The 19,343-nt window shown below is 42.7% G+C and overlaps 1 protein-coding gene across 2 annotated transcripts in view; it reads left to right on the top strand.

Annotated features, from left to right (window-relative positions):
* The window catches only part of fbxo41 (F-box protein 41), a 76,724-nt gene extending 61,959 nt beyond the window's left edge, over positions 1-14,765 (top strand). Inside the window, exons 6-14 of one of the 2 annotated variants that reach the window (XM_033624845.2) lie at positions 1,674-2,062; positions 7,444-7,682; positions 7,824-7,939; positions 8,465-8,617; positions 8,786-8,878; positions 8,985-9,103; positions 10,535-10,693; positions 11,993-12,108; positions 14,490-14,765. In XM_033624845.2, the coding sequence (XP_033480736.1) occupies positions 1,674-2,062; positions 7,444-7,682; positions 7,824-7,939; positions 8,465-8,617; positions 8,786-8,878; positions 8,985-9,103; positions 10,535-10,693; positions 11,993-12,108; positions 14,490-14,552 (1,447 nt within the window). In that variant the 3' untranslated portion in view covers positions 14,553-14,765. Of the gene's footprint in view, positions 1-1,673; positions 2,063-7,443; positions 7,683-7,823; positions 7,940-8,464; positions 8,618-8,782; positions 8,879-8,984; positions 9,104-10,534; positions 10,694-11,992; positions 12,109-14,489 lie in introns of both variants that reach the window. The other variant, XM_033624843.2, reaches the window with a different exon arrangement.
* The last annotated feature ends 4,578 nt before the right edge of the window (positions 14,766-19,343 follow it).

Raw genomic sequence — 19,343 nt, 5'->3', positions numbered from 1 at the left:
AATACTGTTGTTTTCCTCAGTGGACCCTTTAAGAATGTTACTGTGCCGAGGGGAGTGAAGTCTCTACAGAAATGAACAGGTCACCAAAGGATTTAGAGCAGGTCTATTGCCTGCCTTTTTGATATTTGTGATTTGTTTGCTTTTTCTAAATTAAAATTTGTCCTAATAGACCTCTTTTCAAACACCCACCTTTTGGCTTGATTATGATATTTGTTTATAAAAAGCAGAGCTGATTGTGCATCGTGAACGGATTAAAGGAATGCTTCAACATTTTGTGAGACACACATATTTGCTTTCTTGCCAACAGTAAGTTGTGGACAAGAATTTCTGAGCGCCAGGTGTTTAAAAATGTTCAACTTTTGGTTCAACTTTCGTCACTGTCACTCCAGCTCCTCAGTAACAGTGGAGGAAGGACATGTACCACTAAGACAGCCCGTCACATCTCACATGTACAAGTGCTGAACAACAACAATTGAGGAAAAATCGGTTGATATACTGCATATATGTTGTGTTTCATCTCATGAATCCACACAGGCCAGCGGGTCCGTCCTCTCTCCCTGCATGCTTCACCCTTCTCCTCATCCAAAGCAAGTACTCAGCTTGTGCCGACATGTTTACTACATGTTTACGCAAATCATCTCAGCAACTATAAGGCCTTAGAAGTCATTAGATAGACATAAACTTGAACTTGTGAGGTCTTAACTACTATATACATTTTATCTAATATAATTTATACATCTTTTAATTTCTTTTTGTGAAGATGAGTCAAGCCTTTCTATGCAAAAGTCCACATTTCTAATGTTACCAATCTTTAAAAAACTATAATACTATCATTTTATTTCATGCTTACATTTACCTGTTGGCAAAATGTGGAATAAATTAACTCACTCTAATAACCGTATTCCTTCACGACACCTACCTCTGCACAAGACCATATATACACTACTACCTGCAATATTTACCTGCGATGCTTAGATTAGTAAGACATGACTTGTCCAAAAATCTGTCATAAATTTGGTTAAAAGGTGATCTGAAAGGGTCTTAAAAAGTATTCAACTTAACTGTCTGATAACCTGAAAAACACTGCACCTCCAAATCGCTCTCAAATGCTTCCAGCTGTGGGTTTTCTAAGGAGTGCTTGCCGTTTTTAGCCAGAAAAAATGCTTTGGTGGACACGGAGCCTGAGAGACTTCCATGTTTTAGGTTCTACACCATAAAATACGTCAGTGAAAACCACACTCTTGAATTCTGAAGCTTCTCAGCGTCTTAAAAAAGGTGGTTGCTAACAAGTGGTTAAATGAGACTGAACATCATCACACAAAACTCTGCTTTGCATTTATAGTCTAATGTTAACTTTTACTCCTGGCGATTGCATTTAAGCTTCAAAAGTCATGAAAGTGATGTTTATTTGTGGAGATTGTCTTGCTGTACAAAGAATTATAAACTTTTATTTAATTTTCTACAGCAATTCAAAATCCAGTGGAAAGAGCGCATTAACTTTCTATCGAGGGAACCAGGGCGACGCTAACTTCTGGACTTATTGATTCTCATTATTGTGATTATTCAGAATACAGTATGGGGTGTTATTGGATGTGGGATGGACAATCTGTGTGTTTGAGTATCCTCATAATTCAATCATTATTAATAGTTCATTTCCTTCTCTTTGGCTGCAGAGCATCAGGGCGGATCAAATCCGTCTCACAGGGCTCTGGAGGTTACGACAGTGACAGCGTGGAGATGCACCCGATGGAGGACTGTCCTGAGGCTCAGTATTATCACATGCAGTGCCGGCTGGGTGAGGGGGGTTACGAGCGCTCCCCTGGATGCGGCGGCGGCGGGTCGAGGAATTGGGGTCTTCGTAAACAGGCTATCCAGAACTGGCAGCGGCGACCTTACAGGAACAGCACCGAAGGCGAGGAAGGAGACGTGTCAGACGTGGGCTCCCGGACAACTGAGTCTGAGGTGGAGATGTGGGAACAAGAGAGGAGAGCTGTGGCTGAAGTCCAGCAGTCTGCCCCTCCCTATCCTCACCACAGCCGGGCAGGATATCGCCCTAACACAGGTAACAGCTCTCTGGGAAGTTCTTCAGACCTGTTATTCTTAGAAAGGTGCACACAGTCACACACTCTCTCCAATCTAACATCCGCACACATGGGAGCCAGGATTCACAGAATAAAGGCCTTTAAAATGACTCCCATAGGAGCAGTCACTGATGTGGATCTAGGTCAGGTGGAGTTGCAGTCGCTGTAATGCTGCTGGAGCTGTGTCACTGACCAAAGCTCGTTCTACAAACTGAGTGTGGATTAGCCATGAGCATATATGGTAAACATGGAGGAAAGGGGCCTCGTATCTGCTGAAGCGTGTGGACACAACAATGTAAACACTTGATGAAAAATGACTTAAACACTGCCACAAATGTTCTTGGGAGGTTTTTCTTATCTAAGTTACGAGCCAAAGGATAGAGAGTGCAGTATGCTTTACAGCCTTATGATGTTGGTCTTTATAAATGAACTTAAAATGCCACTTAGCGGCATTTCAGTCATTTCTGTATTTTTGTGATTCTTAAATTATCATGACACAGATCACCAAATTGATACTGCATGTCTACAAATTGCAGATGCAACAGTCAATAACCTGAAAAAAAGTTAAAGGGATAGTGCACCCAAAAATGAAAATTCAGCAATTATCTACTCACCTATATGCCGACAGAGGCTCTGGTGAAGTTTTAGAGTCCTCACATCCCTTGCGGAGATCGACGGGGGGAACGGGCAGCACACCTAATGGCTGATGGCGCCCCAGACTAACGTCCAAGAACACAAAATTGAATCCACAAAGTATCTCCATACTGTTGATCTGTAGTGATCCAAGTGTGCTGCAGCCGCGACATAAAAAGTTGTTTCGAAAAACGTCATATGAACTCTGTTTTTAGCCTCACCGTAGCCTGTAGCTCTGACTGCTTCTCTGTGCTCTGCGCTCACATGTGCGTGCTCAGGGTGATCGGTGATGCACGGTCTCTGAAGAGCAGCAGTCTCGTCAGTACTGATGTCCAGATTCTCAAGTGCAGGCATCGCCAATTCCCAGTCTGAGCAGCAAAGACTTTCCTCATCCGTTGGCATTGCTTTGCATTTGAAACAACTACACCATCAGGTTTCCAGTGCTTGACTCCGGTATTCTGCGGCTGGCTGAGGCTCATGAGCTGCGGCGGCTGCTTCGTCCAGTAGCCTGAGTTCCGTCCGTATACTCAGGCTCAAACAAATACGGCTCAACAAAGAAATGCTGTTCCTCCTCAGTTTCAAAGTCTTCAGACATGTTGGGCTGTCCTTTGCTAAAAGACCGTAGTGCAAATTATCTTTTAGCGACTGTGGCTACCGTTGTCTCTCCCTGCGGTGCCTGTGTCACATGATGTAAACACGGGTGAGCAAAGCTCATGCTTTTGCTGGTCTCGCGCAGGCGCACACACGTGAATGCGGAGCACAGAGAAACAGCTACAGGCTACAGTGAGGCTAAAAACAGAGTTCATATGACGTTTTTCGAAACAACTTTTTATGTCGGGGCTGCAGCACACTTGGATCACTACGGATGAGCAGTATGGAGATACTTTGTGGATTCAATTTTGTGTTAATGGACGTTAGTCTGGGGCGCCATCTGCCATTAGGTGTGCTATCCGCTCCGCCCGCCGATCTCTGCAAGGGATGTGAGCACTCTAAAACTTCACCAGGGCCTCCCTCGGTATATGGGTCTCAGTCGCTCCTAAACAAATAATAGAGAAATGCCTGGCTGCTCCTGAGTTGGGAAGACAGTAATTGATCCCAATTCAAAATTTATGTTGGTGTTACTAGTACTGTAACTGTAATTTAGTGTTAAATTATTGTAGCTATGTGGATTTGTTAACAGTGTTTTGTATTTAATAATATTAAAATATTAAAGTATACTTAAACTGTTTAAAGTTAATACTATATTGTTCAAGTTTAAGTTCAAATCTGCCTTTGCAGTATAAAAAAGCTGTTCTGTAACGTCACTGACTGTTGTGTTTGTGCTTTATTTTTTTAAATGATCGTTAAGGCACAGTTAAAGCACGTATGCCATTATAAAAGTATCATTGTAGCACCAGTATCGACAAAAACCCAAACAATACCCAACCCTGTCCTTAGGCTGGGTTAAAATAGCCGATCTTCATTTGAATGACCGGTATTGATTCGTGAAATCCGAGATCCATCTTTTTCCCACGGCTGTGTGAAACTTTAACCCTGCTAATCTCGCCAATAGTAAACGAGCCACAGCGCTATGTTATTAACAACCGTAGTATTGAGAAGCTCCGACGTTACCAGTTCTGTTATCTGTAACTGTTAGCCTACTTGTTTATGATTTGGTTTAAGTTATTATTGTGCTGCAGCAGCCTCTCCTCCTGCTGTCTGTGCATCGGGGCTGCTATTATTAGATAGCCATGCGTTGCTAACAGTTAGCCCTGTCACTGTGTGTGTGTTGGTGGACTCTGTCCCAGATGCAGAGCTCACACCCGCAACAACAGCACTGTGGTGTGGCACAGAGAAAGTCTTCCTGATTGACCCACACCCACACAGTTTGTGGTGTGGTGAGATCAAGCGCAGCGTATTGACAGAGATGGCAGTTAAGCGTACCAAGGTGCCACCAAAACTTTCAGAAGTATGGGCTATGCTACACGCCACTCTATTCATATGATGGTATCCAGTGAAGTACTCTATTAGTGTTGGCATCACTTTAAGGGTACTGGTATTGCTACTGGTATGGTAAGTTTTTAACGCTGTCAAGTCCTAGCTCAGGGTGCATAAATCCTGCTAACTGGCATGCAACCGAATATGATCCATCTTGGTTTCAGAGCTTACAGCGTGATTTTACCAGCCCAAGTCCTTTTTCCACAAGTTGTTTACACTATTTTGTTTACCACCAGCATGTCTGTTATAGACGATGAGTAAACCAAGTCATACATTGCTGTTGTTGATACACTTTCTTTGTGTGTCTTTGGTAGAACATATTTGTATTTGCCAGAATGCTGTTCCTCCTCTCATACTAAGCTTTGCCTCTTCGAGCGAGCCAAGTCAGACTGCCAATCATGCCCGCACATTTCTTCAGATCCACCACAGATTGGGCATCTCTCTGTTAACTTCCTGCGCTGCCAGAATCCTTAAACTCACTGCTGCTGCCCTCCATTTTTCTTCACCTGCTGTCGGGTTTCTTCTAAATACCAGGTGGACTGAGGCAGTCTGGGAAACTGGGCCACAGCCCCTTAACAAATTGGTACGAACTGCCCTGTGAACTCAAAGGTTTTTCTCACGTAACACTCAACATGTTACTGGCATTCCTCGGCTCTGACGTAGATCTCCTTATTGGGAGAGTCCCTGCCAGGTTTTATCAGATGGTATGTATCTACAAGCACAGTTTTTTCTCAGCATGTAACACACAGCTCGGCTTTTTTAGTGCATTTGGCAGTTTAGAGCGTAGGTGGTGTGTGTGTGAGAGAGAGAGAAAGAAAGAGAGAAAGAGGAAGAGAGAGCGAGAGTGTAAGTAATGGTTCATAGCCCTGATGGTTTCGAGCAGACGCCTTCCAAGGCCAAAGATGAAATGAGTCATCTAGGAGCAATCTGGCTGGGAGGAATAAGACGAGCTTGGATTGGACACACGGTATCAGCCAATAGATAGCAATAGAGAGAATGAAAAGATGGAAGGAGGAAAAAAAAAATTATGTAATCTCATTTGGTGTCTCGTTGAAGGTTGGCGCCACCATGTGACAGCATATCTCTTAAACATTGTTTATGTGGCACTTACTCGTAATAGTTCTTTAGGTCCACAAGAGCATCTCTCTATAGAGGTAAATTAATTTCATCTCTTTTTAAATGTAAGAATTTCCCAACTTGGGATCTATCTATCTATCTATCTATCTATCTACAACTAGCTGTGGAAAGCGCCAACAAGTCCCTGTCTGAGAACATTGGACAGCATGCAGGCTGATAAATAGAAAGCAGCAGAGAGAAGTAATCTGAGGTCAGGCCATGAAGTGCTAACAGTAATGAATTCTAAAACATTCTGGCATCCAGCGTTGAGTTATTTAAAGAGAAGTAATGCAGTATGTTCTCTTTTAGTTTCATCAAGAGTCTGAGGAGCTGCTGCATTCTGCACAATTTAGAGCCGTGCAAATAGTTTTCGGATTTATTTCATTGAATTGACTGTTGCAGGAGTCCAAAGGTGATGAAATGAAAGCGTGTGTGATGGATCTGGCATCTGGAAAACTGATGATGACTTTGCTAACGTGAAATTCATGATTGAGGAAGGACAGTATTCTGAAATTGTAAGTCCTTGGAAACTTTAAAGTCCAAATTCATTGGAGCGGTCTAATGATCCAAAATACTTGCTTTGTTTTACATTGGACAGAACTCCCTCACATTATGTTAAAGGGGTTGAAAGACTGGTGGTGCAGTGGTTAGAATTGCCATCTCACAGCAAGTTTACTTGTTGTCCCCATATCAACGTGGGTTTTCTCCGGGTACTCCGGCTTCCTCCCACAGTCCAAAGACATGCAGGTTAATTGGTGACTCTATATTTTTACGGAAAATAAATGAATGAGTGAATGGTTGAAAGACTCGTGCTGTGTCTACGCTTACATGTCGTACACTGTGTACACTATGTACTTACTTGGACAGTGTGCGAATTTCAACAGGGTACTGTTGTCTCGAATCAAACACGGCCATTTTGCACTTACCGGAAATGATGATCGCAAGATCTTGCAGCTGTTCTTGTTCTGCTCGGCAAATTGCAACTGTGTGTTTATCGTCAACATTTGACAAACTAATATCGTTCGCCAAAATATTTGCTTGCTATATCTGCTTGTTTGCTCGCTAACTTTTTCTGTATTTACTTACTTATTTATTGTGTTACAAATTAACGCAATGAATGTCTGTGGCTGATACTGGCTGGCTCAGTCACCAGCTAAACTACCAAGTCAATGATAGCTGCCACGTTTTGCAAATATTTCCAACTTGTTAAGCATCTCATCACAAACCGAACACTTAAATCTTCCACAGTGAAGGTGATAACATGCATAAACACTAAATGTAACGTCAAAGATCGTATAGCTTACGCCACATGATGTCAGTGTCTGATGATAAAATGTGCTGCTGTTGGTGAGCTAGCAAGCTTACTTTAGCAATTATGGTATTGTTTGTGGTACCAAAATTAGTATAGAATTTACCCAGTAAATAAACTGATGGCTTATACCTGATAACAGGGCAGTGGTCATGAAAGGTACTTGGTGTCCACAGTTGACATTTCACATGTTTTTAAATGTGTTTGTGGCCCTGCCCCTTTTCGCTACGTAGTCAACATGGCAACTATTGAGGGTGAGAAGTGTCCAACGTTCTGCGCTCAAAATAGCAAGTATAAGTACAGAAGTATCCGATTTTCTCCCCACAGGTCGATCTGATGGGGTCTACAACAAGCCATGCCGCCACGAAAAGAGCCCATCCAAATCCAACGAGGTGATCAGTCCAGAGATCCTGAAGATGCGCGCGGCTCTCTTCTGTATCTTCACCTACCTGGATACTAAAACCCTGCTGAGAACTGCTGAGGTCTGCCGTGACTGGAAGTTTGTGGCTCGTCACCCAGCTGTGTGGACCAGAGTGCTGCTGGAGAACGCCCGCATTTCTTCCAAGGTGCATAGCGAACATTTAGACACCATATGCGCTTTAAAAGCCAGTGGCATTATCAAAGCTGTAGCATGTTGCGCATTTAGCTATATCATCTTTTCTGTGTGCCTTGAAGATTTATAACAGATCTCCATGTCTTTCTCTTAGTTCCTGAGCACATTGTCTCAATGGTGCACTCAGACGCACTCACTCATCCTGCAAAACCTCAAACCAAGACAGCGGGGCAAGAAGGAAACCAAGGAGGAATACCTTAAAAGCACACGGTGAGACAGATATACAGCTGCACAATACATCTGCACACAGTTAACCAAAAAAATACCTATTCTTTTATTTACTGCACTGTGTTTTATTCTGGCATTGAATAGCACATTGCTTTACAAACTATTGAACGTGGTGAGGTTCTAAATGACTCTTCAGTGATTGGTGAGAGGAAGACAACAGGAGGAACATGAGTAATTGAATGCTGATGCTTTTGCGCTGTTTGAGTAAGATCAGCATGTAAATTATCAGTCGCCCTTTCCCGAAAGAAGAAAAGTCAGAGATTTATGTGAAAGGAAAAAGTGAAGTTGTTTGCGTCTAAATGTTTTGTGTAAACGAGACAGCTCGAATCTGCTCTAACAATGCATAGACGCGCTGCTTCCTGCATATATCGCTGCAGACACCGGAGGAACATTTTGTTATGTGTTATAACTGGAAGAAGTGCTGTTTTGAAGGACAGGACAATTACTTCCTCTGCTCTGTCTCTGTCTGTCTTTTTCTGTTGACCTTCCCTTACCTTTCCATCTAAGTGGCTGTCTGGAGGAAGGTCTGGAGGCGTTGTTAAAGGCCACAGGAAGTAACCTGCTGATACTGAAGATTTCACACTGCCCCAACCTGCTGACCGATCGCTCCCTCTGGCTGGCCAGCTGCTACTGCAGAGCTCTGCAGGCTGTAACCTACAGGTAGACCAGTTCACAGAGGTCCCATCTCTATCTGCACACATATTACAGTTTCACCCCGGTGACTTTGCTTTCATGTGTCTGTAAGACTGCAATCAGTTTTGTGCTGTACATGTACAGTGTCACATGTGTGCAGTATAAACACAAATTGTTTACACTTGTTACCAGAAGTGCCACAGATCCAGTCGGCCAGGAGGTGATCTGGGCCCTCGGAGCAGGTTGTAGAGACATCATCTCTCTACAGGTGGCGCCACTACATCCATGGTAACAGACAGAGGAATACACTCTGTACTTTTGATGAACACTTAATCTGTTATGATACCAGTTGTAATAAAATGAATTAACATTAAGTGTATTTTGTGTCTTGTAGCCAACAACCTGCTCGTTTCAGTAACCGATGCTTGCAGACGATTGGAAGATGTTGGCCACACCTCCGCGCTCTTGGTGTGGGAGGGGCTGGATGTGGCATTCAGGGGCTGGCCTCTCTAGGTAAATGTGGCTTGTAATACAACTATTCAATTTTTTGTTTAAATCCTTTCAGTGATCTAAGGGGGCTTTCAGACCTAGAGTTGTCTTGCTTTGGTCTGAATCAGGGACTAATTTTATTGCAAAGTTGCATAATTGCCTAGAGTTGGTTCACGTTCTCATGGCAGCATTTATAAGCGGACCAGATCAAATGCCTTGCACAAGAAAGCTGCTCTTGATTGGACAGAATTTCCATGCGGGAAAAATTAACGTTGTTGTAGATCGAAGTCACCACAAACAAATCGCACCAGAGTTCGTTTGTATCTGAACCGAGACCACCTCTTAAAGAAGGTCTCGGTCTGGTTGTTTTGGTGCTCACCCGAGTGCAATTGCTGTGTTCACACCTGCCCAAACAAACCGCACTTAGGAGGCAAATGAACTTGAGTTCGATTGAACCGAACCAAATGGCAGGTGTGAAAGCACCCTTAGCTACAAAATGTAAAATACATTTTTTATTTATGAAGTATTCAAATCACATGTGCAGAATAAAGGAGAGGACAGAGGTAACATTTGTGGTTAGATGATTAAAGGGAACCTACTATGCTCATTTTCATGTCCATACTTGTATTTAAGGTGTATACTTAAACATGTTTACATGCTTAAATGGAAAAAAAACCCCATTTTATTCTCCTCATCCTGTCTCTGCTGGGACTCCTGTATTCACCCTTTGTCTGAGAGGCTCCGTTCAGCACCCGTCTCTTCCCAAATGAGCCCATTCTGCTCTGATTGGTCAGCGTTTCCAGCTTTTCCATATCATGGCATCTCTGCACCATCATTGCATCCTGGGGATGACTGTGATGGAGAAGCAGCCCTTTCTACCATGAAAAATCACCAGTAATAGCTTCTTAACACCGCTGCACATGCTCCAGCAGGAATATGATCCAAAATCAGGGAGAAATTTACAATATTGGCAACCAAGTTTACATGTTTCCCTGACTATAGCATGTAGCTTCATTCCACAGTAGCGTGCCTGGAGCAGATGACCATACAAAGAAATCCAGCACACCATATTTGATGTCATAGTGTAGCCAGAGTAGACAAAAACAGTTAAAACATTGAGTATTTTGCTCACAGGGGTTACTTTTACATACCCTTACCTCATTATCTGAAACGTTGGCAACGTTTGATATGAGCGTCCTTCATTGTAACAGTATATAGAAGACACAGTACTCGAAAAAGCATCATATGTTCCCTTTAAACAATATCACTGTCATATCAGGACAAACTAGGACAGCACAGATACTGCATGTAATCAGTATCTTAATTTTAAAAAAGCACTACTGGTTGTGACCTTACACAGGCCTTTATGTACTAGTGTAACCCACTGTTCTTATCTTGACACTCTCCTCCTTATCTTCCCCATCTCTGCATTCCCTTGCCTCCATTCACCCTCAGCGAGGAACTGCATGCGTCTGCAGGTGCTGGAGCTGGATCATGTGAGTGAGATCAACCAGGAGGTGGCAGCAGAGGTTTGCAGAGAGGGCTTGAAAGGTCTGGAAATGCTGGTGCTCACGTCTACACCAGTCACCCCCAAGGCTCTGCTTCATTTCAACAGTGAGTATGAAAACTGCTGCACTGATTAATTGTCTAAAAATCCTGCCTCGTGAATAGACAACATTTATCAGTTAACTCTGATTTTAGCACTTAATACTTTTTACACAACACTGAGCTGCAAATGGGCCTTTAATAATGTACTGAACAGTGTTATCTCATGCAGTATTTCTGTGATACAAAGAAATTGTTAACATCAGGAACCAAAAATATTTTGGGTACTGTTTAAAGCTGGAGCAGGCAGAAATCTAAAAATGCAAAACAAACAAAAATGGCAGAATTTGACAACACACCCTCCTCCTGCAGCTCCCCCTCTCTGTCCTAACCCGCCCCCAACAGACAACATATGCGCACACTTCATCTAGCAACCCAGTGTTTCCCATACACTGATTTATTTAATCTTATTTCAGTGTATGGTTCCATACTGCAGATTCGCTCACCCCTGCTCTCTTTCTTTGTTTATCAGATCAGTGATCTGTCGAGAATTAGCTAGCTAGTTATTGGCTCACCCCACAGTCCCTCCGCCTTGCTCCCCGCCTCTGCGGACTGCTTCCCGGGAGACAAGTGGCCACTAACTCTGGAGACCAAGCTTCTGTCAGCGGATGTAGCAGCTCAAATTCGGCCAGCACAAACCCCTGAGTGCTGGGTGTCACAGTGGGCTGGTGTGCTAACCTCTGTAACAGCAGCCACAGAAAGTTGGCTGATCTGGCAGGGAGTCAAGGCTGTCTTGCATTGACTAGATTTGGGTTGCTGCAGCCGCTGACTAGGGGTTCATCTCCGGAGCTGCTGCCCACTCTCCTTTTGGTGAGGTAGTCTGTAGCGGCGGTGAGTAAGGCGGAGGACACACTGTGATTCAAGGCTTTAGCTAGCATTAGTTACATAAACGTGAACTTGAAGCTGCAGTCATGAGTCTTTACCTCCGGTTAGCAGAAGGCGAAACTGTTAGCAACATTTTCTCTCCGTCTTTGAAACACTTTGTCAGACACTCTTTTAGACTCTCTTTTTGATAAGTCCGTCTCTCTTTTTTTGGGGTTGCTTTGCAGTGTGGGGAGTCGTTGCCAGTGCTTGAATAGCAACTCTCTCTGCAGGATTCTTGGCCATTGAATTTGTATTTGTAGAACAGCCCATAGGAGCACCCTCTCTCTGATATGACCTGTGATTGACTAAAGTTTATTATGGGATCTTTGCCCAATAATGTCAAGATTAAACTGCCTAACCCAGCTTTATGGTTAAAAGATAATAATAAGAATAATAATCCACCAAATAACAAATGCTGCTCAAATCCTCCCTCCACTCACGTAGGTGTGTGCCGTAACCTGAAGTCCATCGTGGTCCAGATTGGTATAGAAGACTACTTTGAGGACCCCAACAGCCCTGAAGCCAGGAAGTTGTTTGATGAGATGGTTAACAAGCTGCAGGTAACAGCACCTCTGTGTCACACATCACAGGACAGGGAACACACGCCATCAGCCACCACTCATACATGAGCACATACAAGTCTCCATGTTCAAGAAATCTGTTGAAACTCATGACCTTTCCTCTAACGACATAATCTGGCTGAAGTTTCCGTAAGTAAGCACATAAATAATATTTTATGTGCTGATTAAAGCTTCCAACAGAAAGAAGCAATGTTTTGGGTTTTCCCACACACTTATTCAATTACTGTGTAACTACTCTCTCCATCAATGTGGTGTTGACTTTGTCAGGGTAATGGCTAACAGGGAGGTACTTGGAGTTTTGCACCACTGTATGCACATGACTAACAGCTTGGCCCGTACTTCTTTAGAGGATAAGATGCATCTATATTTATCACAACTACACACACAGTTTAAACCATGACTCAATCCTTGAAGTCCCAGTGATGGTTGGTTGTGGATGTGCGGCTGCTAACTCACTCGAGCAGAGGCTCACTGTGAGAGGCTCGGGTCACCCTTATAGCTGACCACACACAAACAGAGATATAAAAGCTGTGAAATCCCTGGTTTTATTTATGCTTTGTTTTTATGACTCAGTTTTACAGTGTGTTCCTCTCAGATATCACACTCAAGATGGTGGGGTTGCTCACAGCAGTTAGGTAACCTCTCCAAATGGCTGTGATTTATTTTTATCCCTCCCTCTTTAAGTTTGCTGTGAAGAGGGAGACAAAGTTCTCCTCTCGTGTTTAATCATGCTGTTTTTTTTTTTGAAAGGAGTTCTGGAGAGGTGAAGCTTATGAAGCAACGCCGTCATCCTTAACCCGCTGCACCTCAGTGCTTTACAGTTTTTTATAGCTTTCTGTCATACACCAGCTACTGTACACACTTCCTGCTAACGGAAAAAAACATAAAGGTATGAAGAGAACAGAGGGAAACGGCAGCTGAGTCCTGAGAAGAAAATGTCGCAAACCACAAATACATTACATATCACATCAACATTTCTATACTGACTTTGACACAGGGAGGCGGAGGGGAAGGTAGATGGCATGACACTCAGGCGAGACACCTGCCAAGCTGTAGACCACTTTTCGAGACCAACAAACAGCAAAAGCAGTTCTGTTTTACAAGTCATTGCTTTGTTTTTATCGGATTTTTGGGCTTCAAACATGGGTGGTTTTTTTTTAGCAAGCTATCAGCAGAGATAGTGGCACAAGAGCAAGTTTTTTTTCACAGAGACATTGCCGCTTTCCCATACCCTGGAAATCCAGAGTTCTCGCGAGAGCACAATTTGAGTTTGCTCAGCGAGTCACTTTGGCAATCAGTAATGATGCTCATTACCTATGCCCATGAAACCGAGCTACACCAATCACATCGGTGTATCTGATATAGGCGGGCCAGAGGCGAGCTAAACAGATGACGACAGCGCTGCGACAACAAAGTCCGGAATCAGTCAGTAAACATTGCAAGATGGCTACGGATGAACACCAGTTGTTTGAAACAGCTTTGGTAACTACAATGAACGAGTTAGACTTGGTTTTTTCTCTAAAAGAGGAACAGAAGACGGCGCTTGAATCTTTCCTTTGCAAGAAGGACGTTTTTGCTGTTTTGCTGACCGGATACGGCAAGAGTCTAATCTACCAGTTAGCTCTGCTGGTAGCTAAGTGTATACGTCACCCCGTGTATAGTTCTGATTGGTCGTAGTGTTATCCAATTGCATGCAGTGATATTTACAAATGCATGCTTGGTGCCGCCCCTCGAGTTGGGCCATTTTCATTACTCATAGCCAGACCCTAAATCTTTCTAGATTTGGGTCTGGATTTCCAGGCTAGCTTTCCCAGCCGGGATTGTACGAAAGGGATGGTAAATAGACTTGCACTTTTGTAGTGCCCTTCTAGTCTTCTGACCTCTTAAAGCGCTTTAACACTTCTTGTCACATTCATACACACATTTATACACTGGTGGCCAAGGCTACCATACAAGGTGCCACCTGCTACTCAGTTACAGTAAACATTCATACATTCAGTATCTTGTCCAAGGATACTCGGATTGAACAGCTGATCTCTTGATAAGTGGACGACCCACTCTACCTCCTGAGCCACAGCTACCTGTTGTGCCCTTCTTTTTCTAGCCATAAACAAGTGTTAACTGTGACTAAACCTCACCCCACTTTGTTGAAACATGAAGTTCCTGCGTATCCAATACAGAATATGTAAATGTTTTGTATCAGGGGTTTGCAGACACGTACAATGCCAACATTTTTTTCCTGACAATTGGGTTTGAAATGAAGCACTGTTGACCGTCGGATATTTAGAAAAAAATAAATCACGGACAGTTTCTTTTGAGAAAATGAAATTCTGATATCACTTTCTCCCTTTTTCATCCAGGCTCTGAAGAAGAGACCGGGCTTCTCCAAAATCCTCCACGTGAAAGCAGACAGTCTCTGCTAACATCTTTTGTGCAGATTCTTCAAGTCTTGGAGAGGTGCCATCTTGGCTCCAGTCGATCAAAAAGACCCAGCTGTTTTGAGCCCCCTCCACAGGGTTGAATACGTCTGCAGCACCGACAGAAACAACAGAAGACCGCCATGATGAACCAGGACCGAGGCTCAATGTGCATACTCCACAAGTACAAACTTCAAACAGAAAAAAAAAAAAACAAAACTCATTCACCACTCCGGTACGGGGAAATCAATATCTCCTTCATGTTGGTTATGACTGAACAAACAGTCAGGAGACTTATTTGGACAAGCAGTGGCACCATATATCACATAAAGGGCCTGTCTTAAACCTTACAGACTCAAATAACACAACAAAACTGTCAGATTTCTTGTTCTCAGTTGTCTTCTGCGTTCACCGTGAAAATGGTGGGAAAAAAAGCGCTGTATTTAACTGTCTGCATCTACGCAATGCTTGACATAAACTACCTTCAACACCAACAGCTTGCAGGCAGGAGCACATAATGAAGCGTGCATACTTTCCGCAGAAGTACATAAAATGGTGGCAGGAGTAAGAAATTATAGAGAAATTGATTCCCTCGAGAGATCTTGAGCTATCAAAGTAAAGAGTCTCGAGACGGGAGCTTTATGTTTGCGCGCGTGATCCGAGGATTGAATAAGTGGTTTTTCCCATCCTGCCCGCCCTACACTCTGCTGTGTGTTGAACAACTTTCAACACGTACTGCTTCCACCCGGGAGAGAGACAGGCTGCACCAGCTCCAGGCACAGTGGAGAGAGCAAGGACAGCCTCCCTTGTAAAACACAAATCTTGACAGTCTTCTTAGCCAATTGCATGGCAGCGATGCATTTACCCTCTTCTACCATCCTCTCTGCTTCCCCATGTGAACGGCGTCGTGTCACTAACCTGGACTCAAGTGTTTTTGGACAGTTGTAGTATCTGTGAGAGAACAGGACGCAGTATCTGATGCTGCTCAGGCCGGAAGGATGATCCATAATGCATTTCTCTCAAAAACTGGTGCCATTTGTAACAGTGTCTGTCCTCATTCCAGTGAGCGTTTTCTCCAATGTGCCATTAATGAGGGAAGAGGGACCATGTACAGTAAAGCAGGTGTTTAATCTCGTCAAATCATCACTTATAGCAGATTGATTTGAGTGTAAGCAGCTCTCACTGAGCATAAGGGTGTTGTGTTTCATACGGAACATGGTCTCCAGGTGTATACAAGTGTTACAGTGTTTATATATCATGTGACTTTCATACTTTACCATACTAAACAGTGCCATTCCTATTAATAGTGCTCGTCATGGCTGAGGCCCTGATCAATCCTTGGTTGTATTTTTCAGCTGACGTCCTCTGGCTCCATCTGCTGGTTGTTTCCAGGCAATTACACAGCCATCGGACAGCTGGTGTTATGTGACACTTTGTACTCTTTGCAGCAAGGAACAAGTATCACCGTTACTGTTTTGCAGCAGTCAGAACCAAGGAATCAGGTCATCGGTATCACCTTCAAATGAGGCGCAATTCGCGGCTACAATTGAGTTTAGCCTATGTTGCAGAGATTCTCAAGAAGTATGAGTAGCAATACTTACTGTGGGTGAATGCTCCTCTGTGCAGATAATGTAAGGGGGGTTCCAACAATTTTGCACATCCACTGGTTTATTATTCACAAGAATTAAAACTCGGCCTTTGGAAAAAGTTGTATAACGCCGACAATGTTGCCAAGTCTGAGAAAATAACCCTTGCAGTGTTATATTGGCTTGGAAAGTACAAATTAATAGCACAGAAAGCTGCATTACAAGCTGGAGGGCATGTCGTTTGAAAAAATGTGGCTTGACCCATACTAGGGACCAAAAGTCAGGATTTTTCTGCCTTTGCTGCATTGATTTTTTTTTTTTTTTAATTCAGTCTCTTGGGAGTCCTTGAACATAATGAAAGTGCAATAGTAAATGACTGCCGTTCCTATTTGACACTTAAAATCACTTTGCTTTAAAAAAAATCTTGCACACAGGTTTGAAACAGGTTGAAAAAGTGATTCACACATCAGGCAGAACATCACGCCCCCCCTTGCTTAACAAGTTGTTCATTTTACATTGCACATCTTGTTTGTCTCCACAACACACGTTCGTGGGCGGAGTGTGCAACAGAGCAGGAGGGCCAAGCAAGTGTTGGGGCACGTCACGGGTGCTCTGAAATCTCAAAAAGTCACTGATGAGGATGTTTTTCCGGGGGGGTCTCTGCTTTATTGTCAAAATCGTGTTTATGAGGACTTGTGTAGCTGCATATCGTAGTGATGGTATTCCAGGTGAGTGTGTGAGAACAGTTGTGGGTGTCCAGTTATTCATGTTCTTCCAGTGCTGCATATTATTATCCTACACTGGTACTGATTCATTTGAGGGAAGTCGGTTCGTGGGGAAGGTGTAAAACTTTGCTGACACAATAGAGAAAACACAAAGCACTTGTCGATTTTAAGTTTTAGACAATCCTGCCTTCGCTATCAGCTACTCTGTACATAGTGTTTGTAAAAAACAAAAGAAAAACAACAAAAAACAAGAAAAAAAAGGACCAGTATTTGATGTTATATAATATTAAGGTCATACTTATGAGTGGAAAAAGTTGAAGTTTACAGGTCTTCATTCTGTAAGCATTTTCTCTCCAAAGTTGAATGAAAGATAAACATAGAGAATTATATTATGTATAACAGTAGTGTTGAAATTGCAGTTGTGTATTAGATACTTTATATTAAATGTGCATCAGAGTCATATAGAGATGGAAATTATTTAAGAAGAGGATAAAGATGATAATTCAGCTATTTATTTCTATAAAAAAACGAGTAATGTGTATAATGTTAGCATGTTTGTGTTCGAGCATCAATCATTAAGTTGCCTTCTTAACTGTTCTGCTACTGTGACGAGAAAAATTATTAGATGTTTAAAGAGCTTTGATTGCCTGCAGGTTAATAACGTTTCTCTTTATTTGATCCAGTCTGTTGTTGCACTAGTGAGAAAAAAAAAAAAAAGATATTTCAGATGTTTATTATAAGAGTGTTGTTTTTAATGTTCAGCTATTTCTCAGTATTTGACAAAATATGATGCACTTTTTTTCCTGAACACTTTTATCGGCCCGTTGGTCGTTGGTTTAGTCAAAAAACGACGATGGTTTCTGTCAGCGGGATACTCGGCGGCGTTTTTAGTCGTGGTGTGAAACTGAATGTCCACTTACACGTTTGGTTTCATGGGAGGAAGATTCTGGAAATACAGCGATTACATATGAACTTGTGTGACTGAACACACGTACAGTTAGCCTCTTTTCTCTTACACCATCTCTCATGTCTCATCAGTTGGGAAGTTGAAGATTGAAACCGATTGAACGACATTCAAGTGCTTTTTAGGTTCATTGCCAATATGACCTTATGCTCTCCTTCGTCTTTGTTCCTGTCTTTTAATTTAGTTTTGCATTGTACTGTAGATCTCACGCTCATACTGATACTTACCATTTGCTTTATTGTGAAAATGGACCTGCTGAAGATGTAACAGAGCTTGTGTGCTCTGAAACTGCAGATTAGAGGTGCCAAGTACGGCCAGAATCCTTTTTTGGCTTACATCTCCACTCTCTGCCTCTCCAAATATAAAGCAGAATCATGTCTAATTTATTTATTTCTGATTCAGAAACTGAAGCATCACTTATGAACCAAGGTGCTTCCTCATTCTCATGTTTATTTCATATTTAAAAGATTTATTCCTTCTCTCTGTGCATTTAAAAACAAACAGTGTCTGAGTGTCCATGTACCTCTCTGTACATATTTTATGTATGAATGATTGTACTCTGCCCGTTCATCTGAATAGTATTTTACACATTACCTCAACACTTATCTGGGCAATTAAGTGTGCAGTTTGTCTTTGTAATTTTTTTTTCTTTTGTGTCAGTTTTGACTGCCATCGACAGGTACGACCCATGAACTTCATCCATGTTGCTACGACAAACAAAATGGATTCTGTCGCTTAAATAAACTTTCCCAAAAGATGATCAGCCTTCTGCGATGACTGCAATAGATGGAAATGTTTTACTACTCATTTTCACTCATTTGTTGTCATCAATAAAATTGCTTTAAATTGTATTTGGTCACGCTCTGAGCTGCTTTATGAATTAATGTCTGAAGGAATTGTAGATTACTATACATTCATTTTCTGTGGCTGCTTATCGTGTTGGGGATCGTGGGGGCGCTGGACCACCCTGGACAGGTCGCCAGGCTATCATAGGGCTGACACATAGAGACACATAGAAACAATTCACACTCACATTCACACCTACAGGTAATTTAGAGTAATTTAGAGGACTGTGGGAGGAAGCCGGAGTACCCATTGAAGGCCCACGCTGACATGGGGAGAACATGCAAACTCCACACAGAGGGGCTCCCCCACCCTGGGTTTGAACCATGACCCCTATTGCTGTGAGGCCACAATCCTAACCACTGCACCGTCATGACACCGGACTACTATCACGGCTGCAAATTAATTTCTTGAGCTACTTTTCACTGACACAAGATCAAAGTGAGGTCTGTGGATTATCCAGCACACCACTTGTCATTAATGTCTGTGTGTATTTTGAGCACCACAAAGCTCCATTAAGCCCTTAAAACAACTATTCCTGTATACTTAATTGATCTGTTTCACCAAAACCCGAGATAAGTTTACCCTCCGGCGATTGAATGGTTAAGTTCTCTGCGGCCTCACGTGTTCCACTGCTGGACCCGGGACTCCTGCCAGAACTTTGTCCCCGTGTTTCCCT

The sequence above is a fragment of the Epinephelus lanceolatus genome, chromosome 3, assembly GCF_041903045.1.
Source record: "Epinephelus lanceolatus isolate andai-2023 chromosome 3, ASM4190304v1, whole genome shotgun sequence".
Taxonomy (NCBI): domain Eukaryota; kingdom Metazoa; phylum Chordata; class Actinopteri; order Perciformes; family Serranidae; genus Epinephelus; species Epinephelus lanceolatus.
The sequence above is the reverse complement of the archived record's forward strand: the minus strand, read 5'-3'. Positions and strand labels throughout refer to the sequence as shown.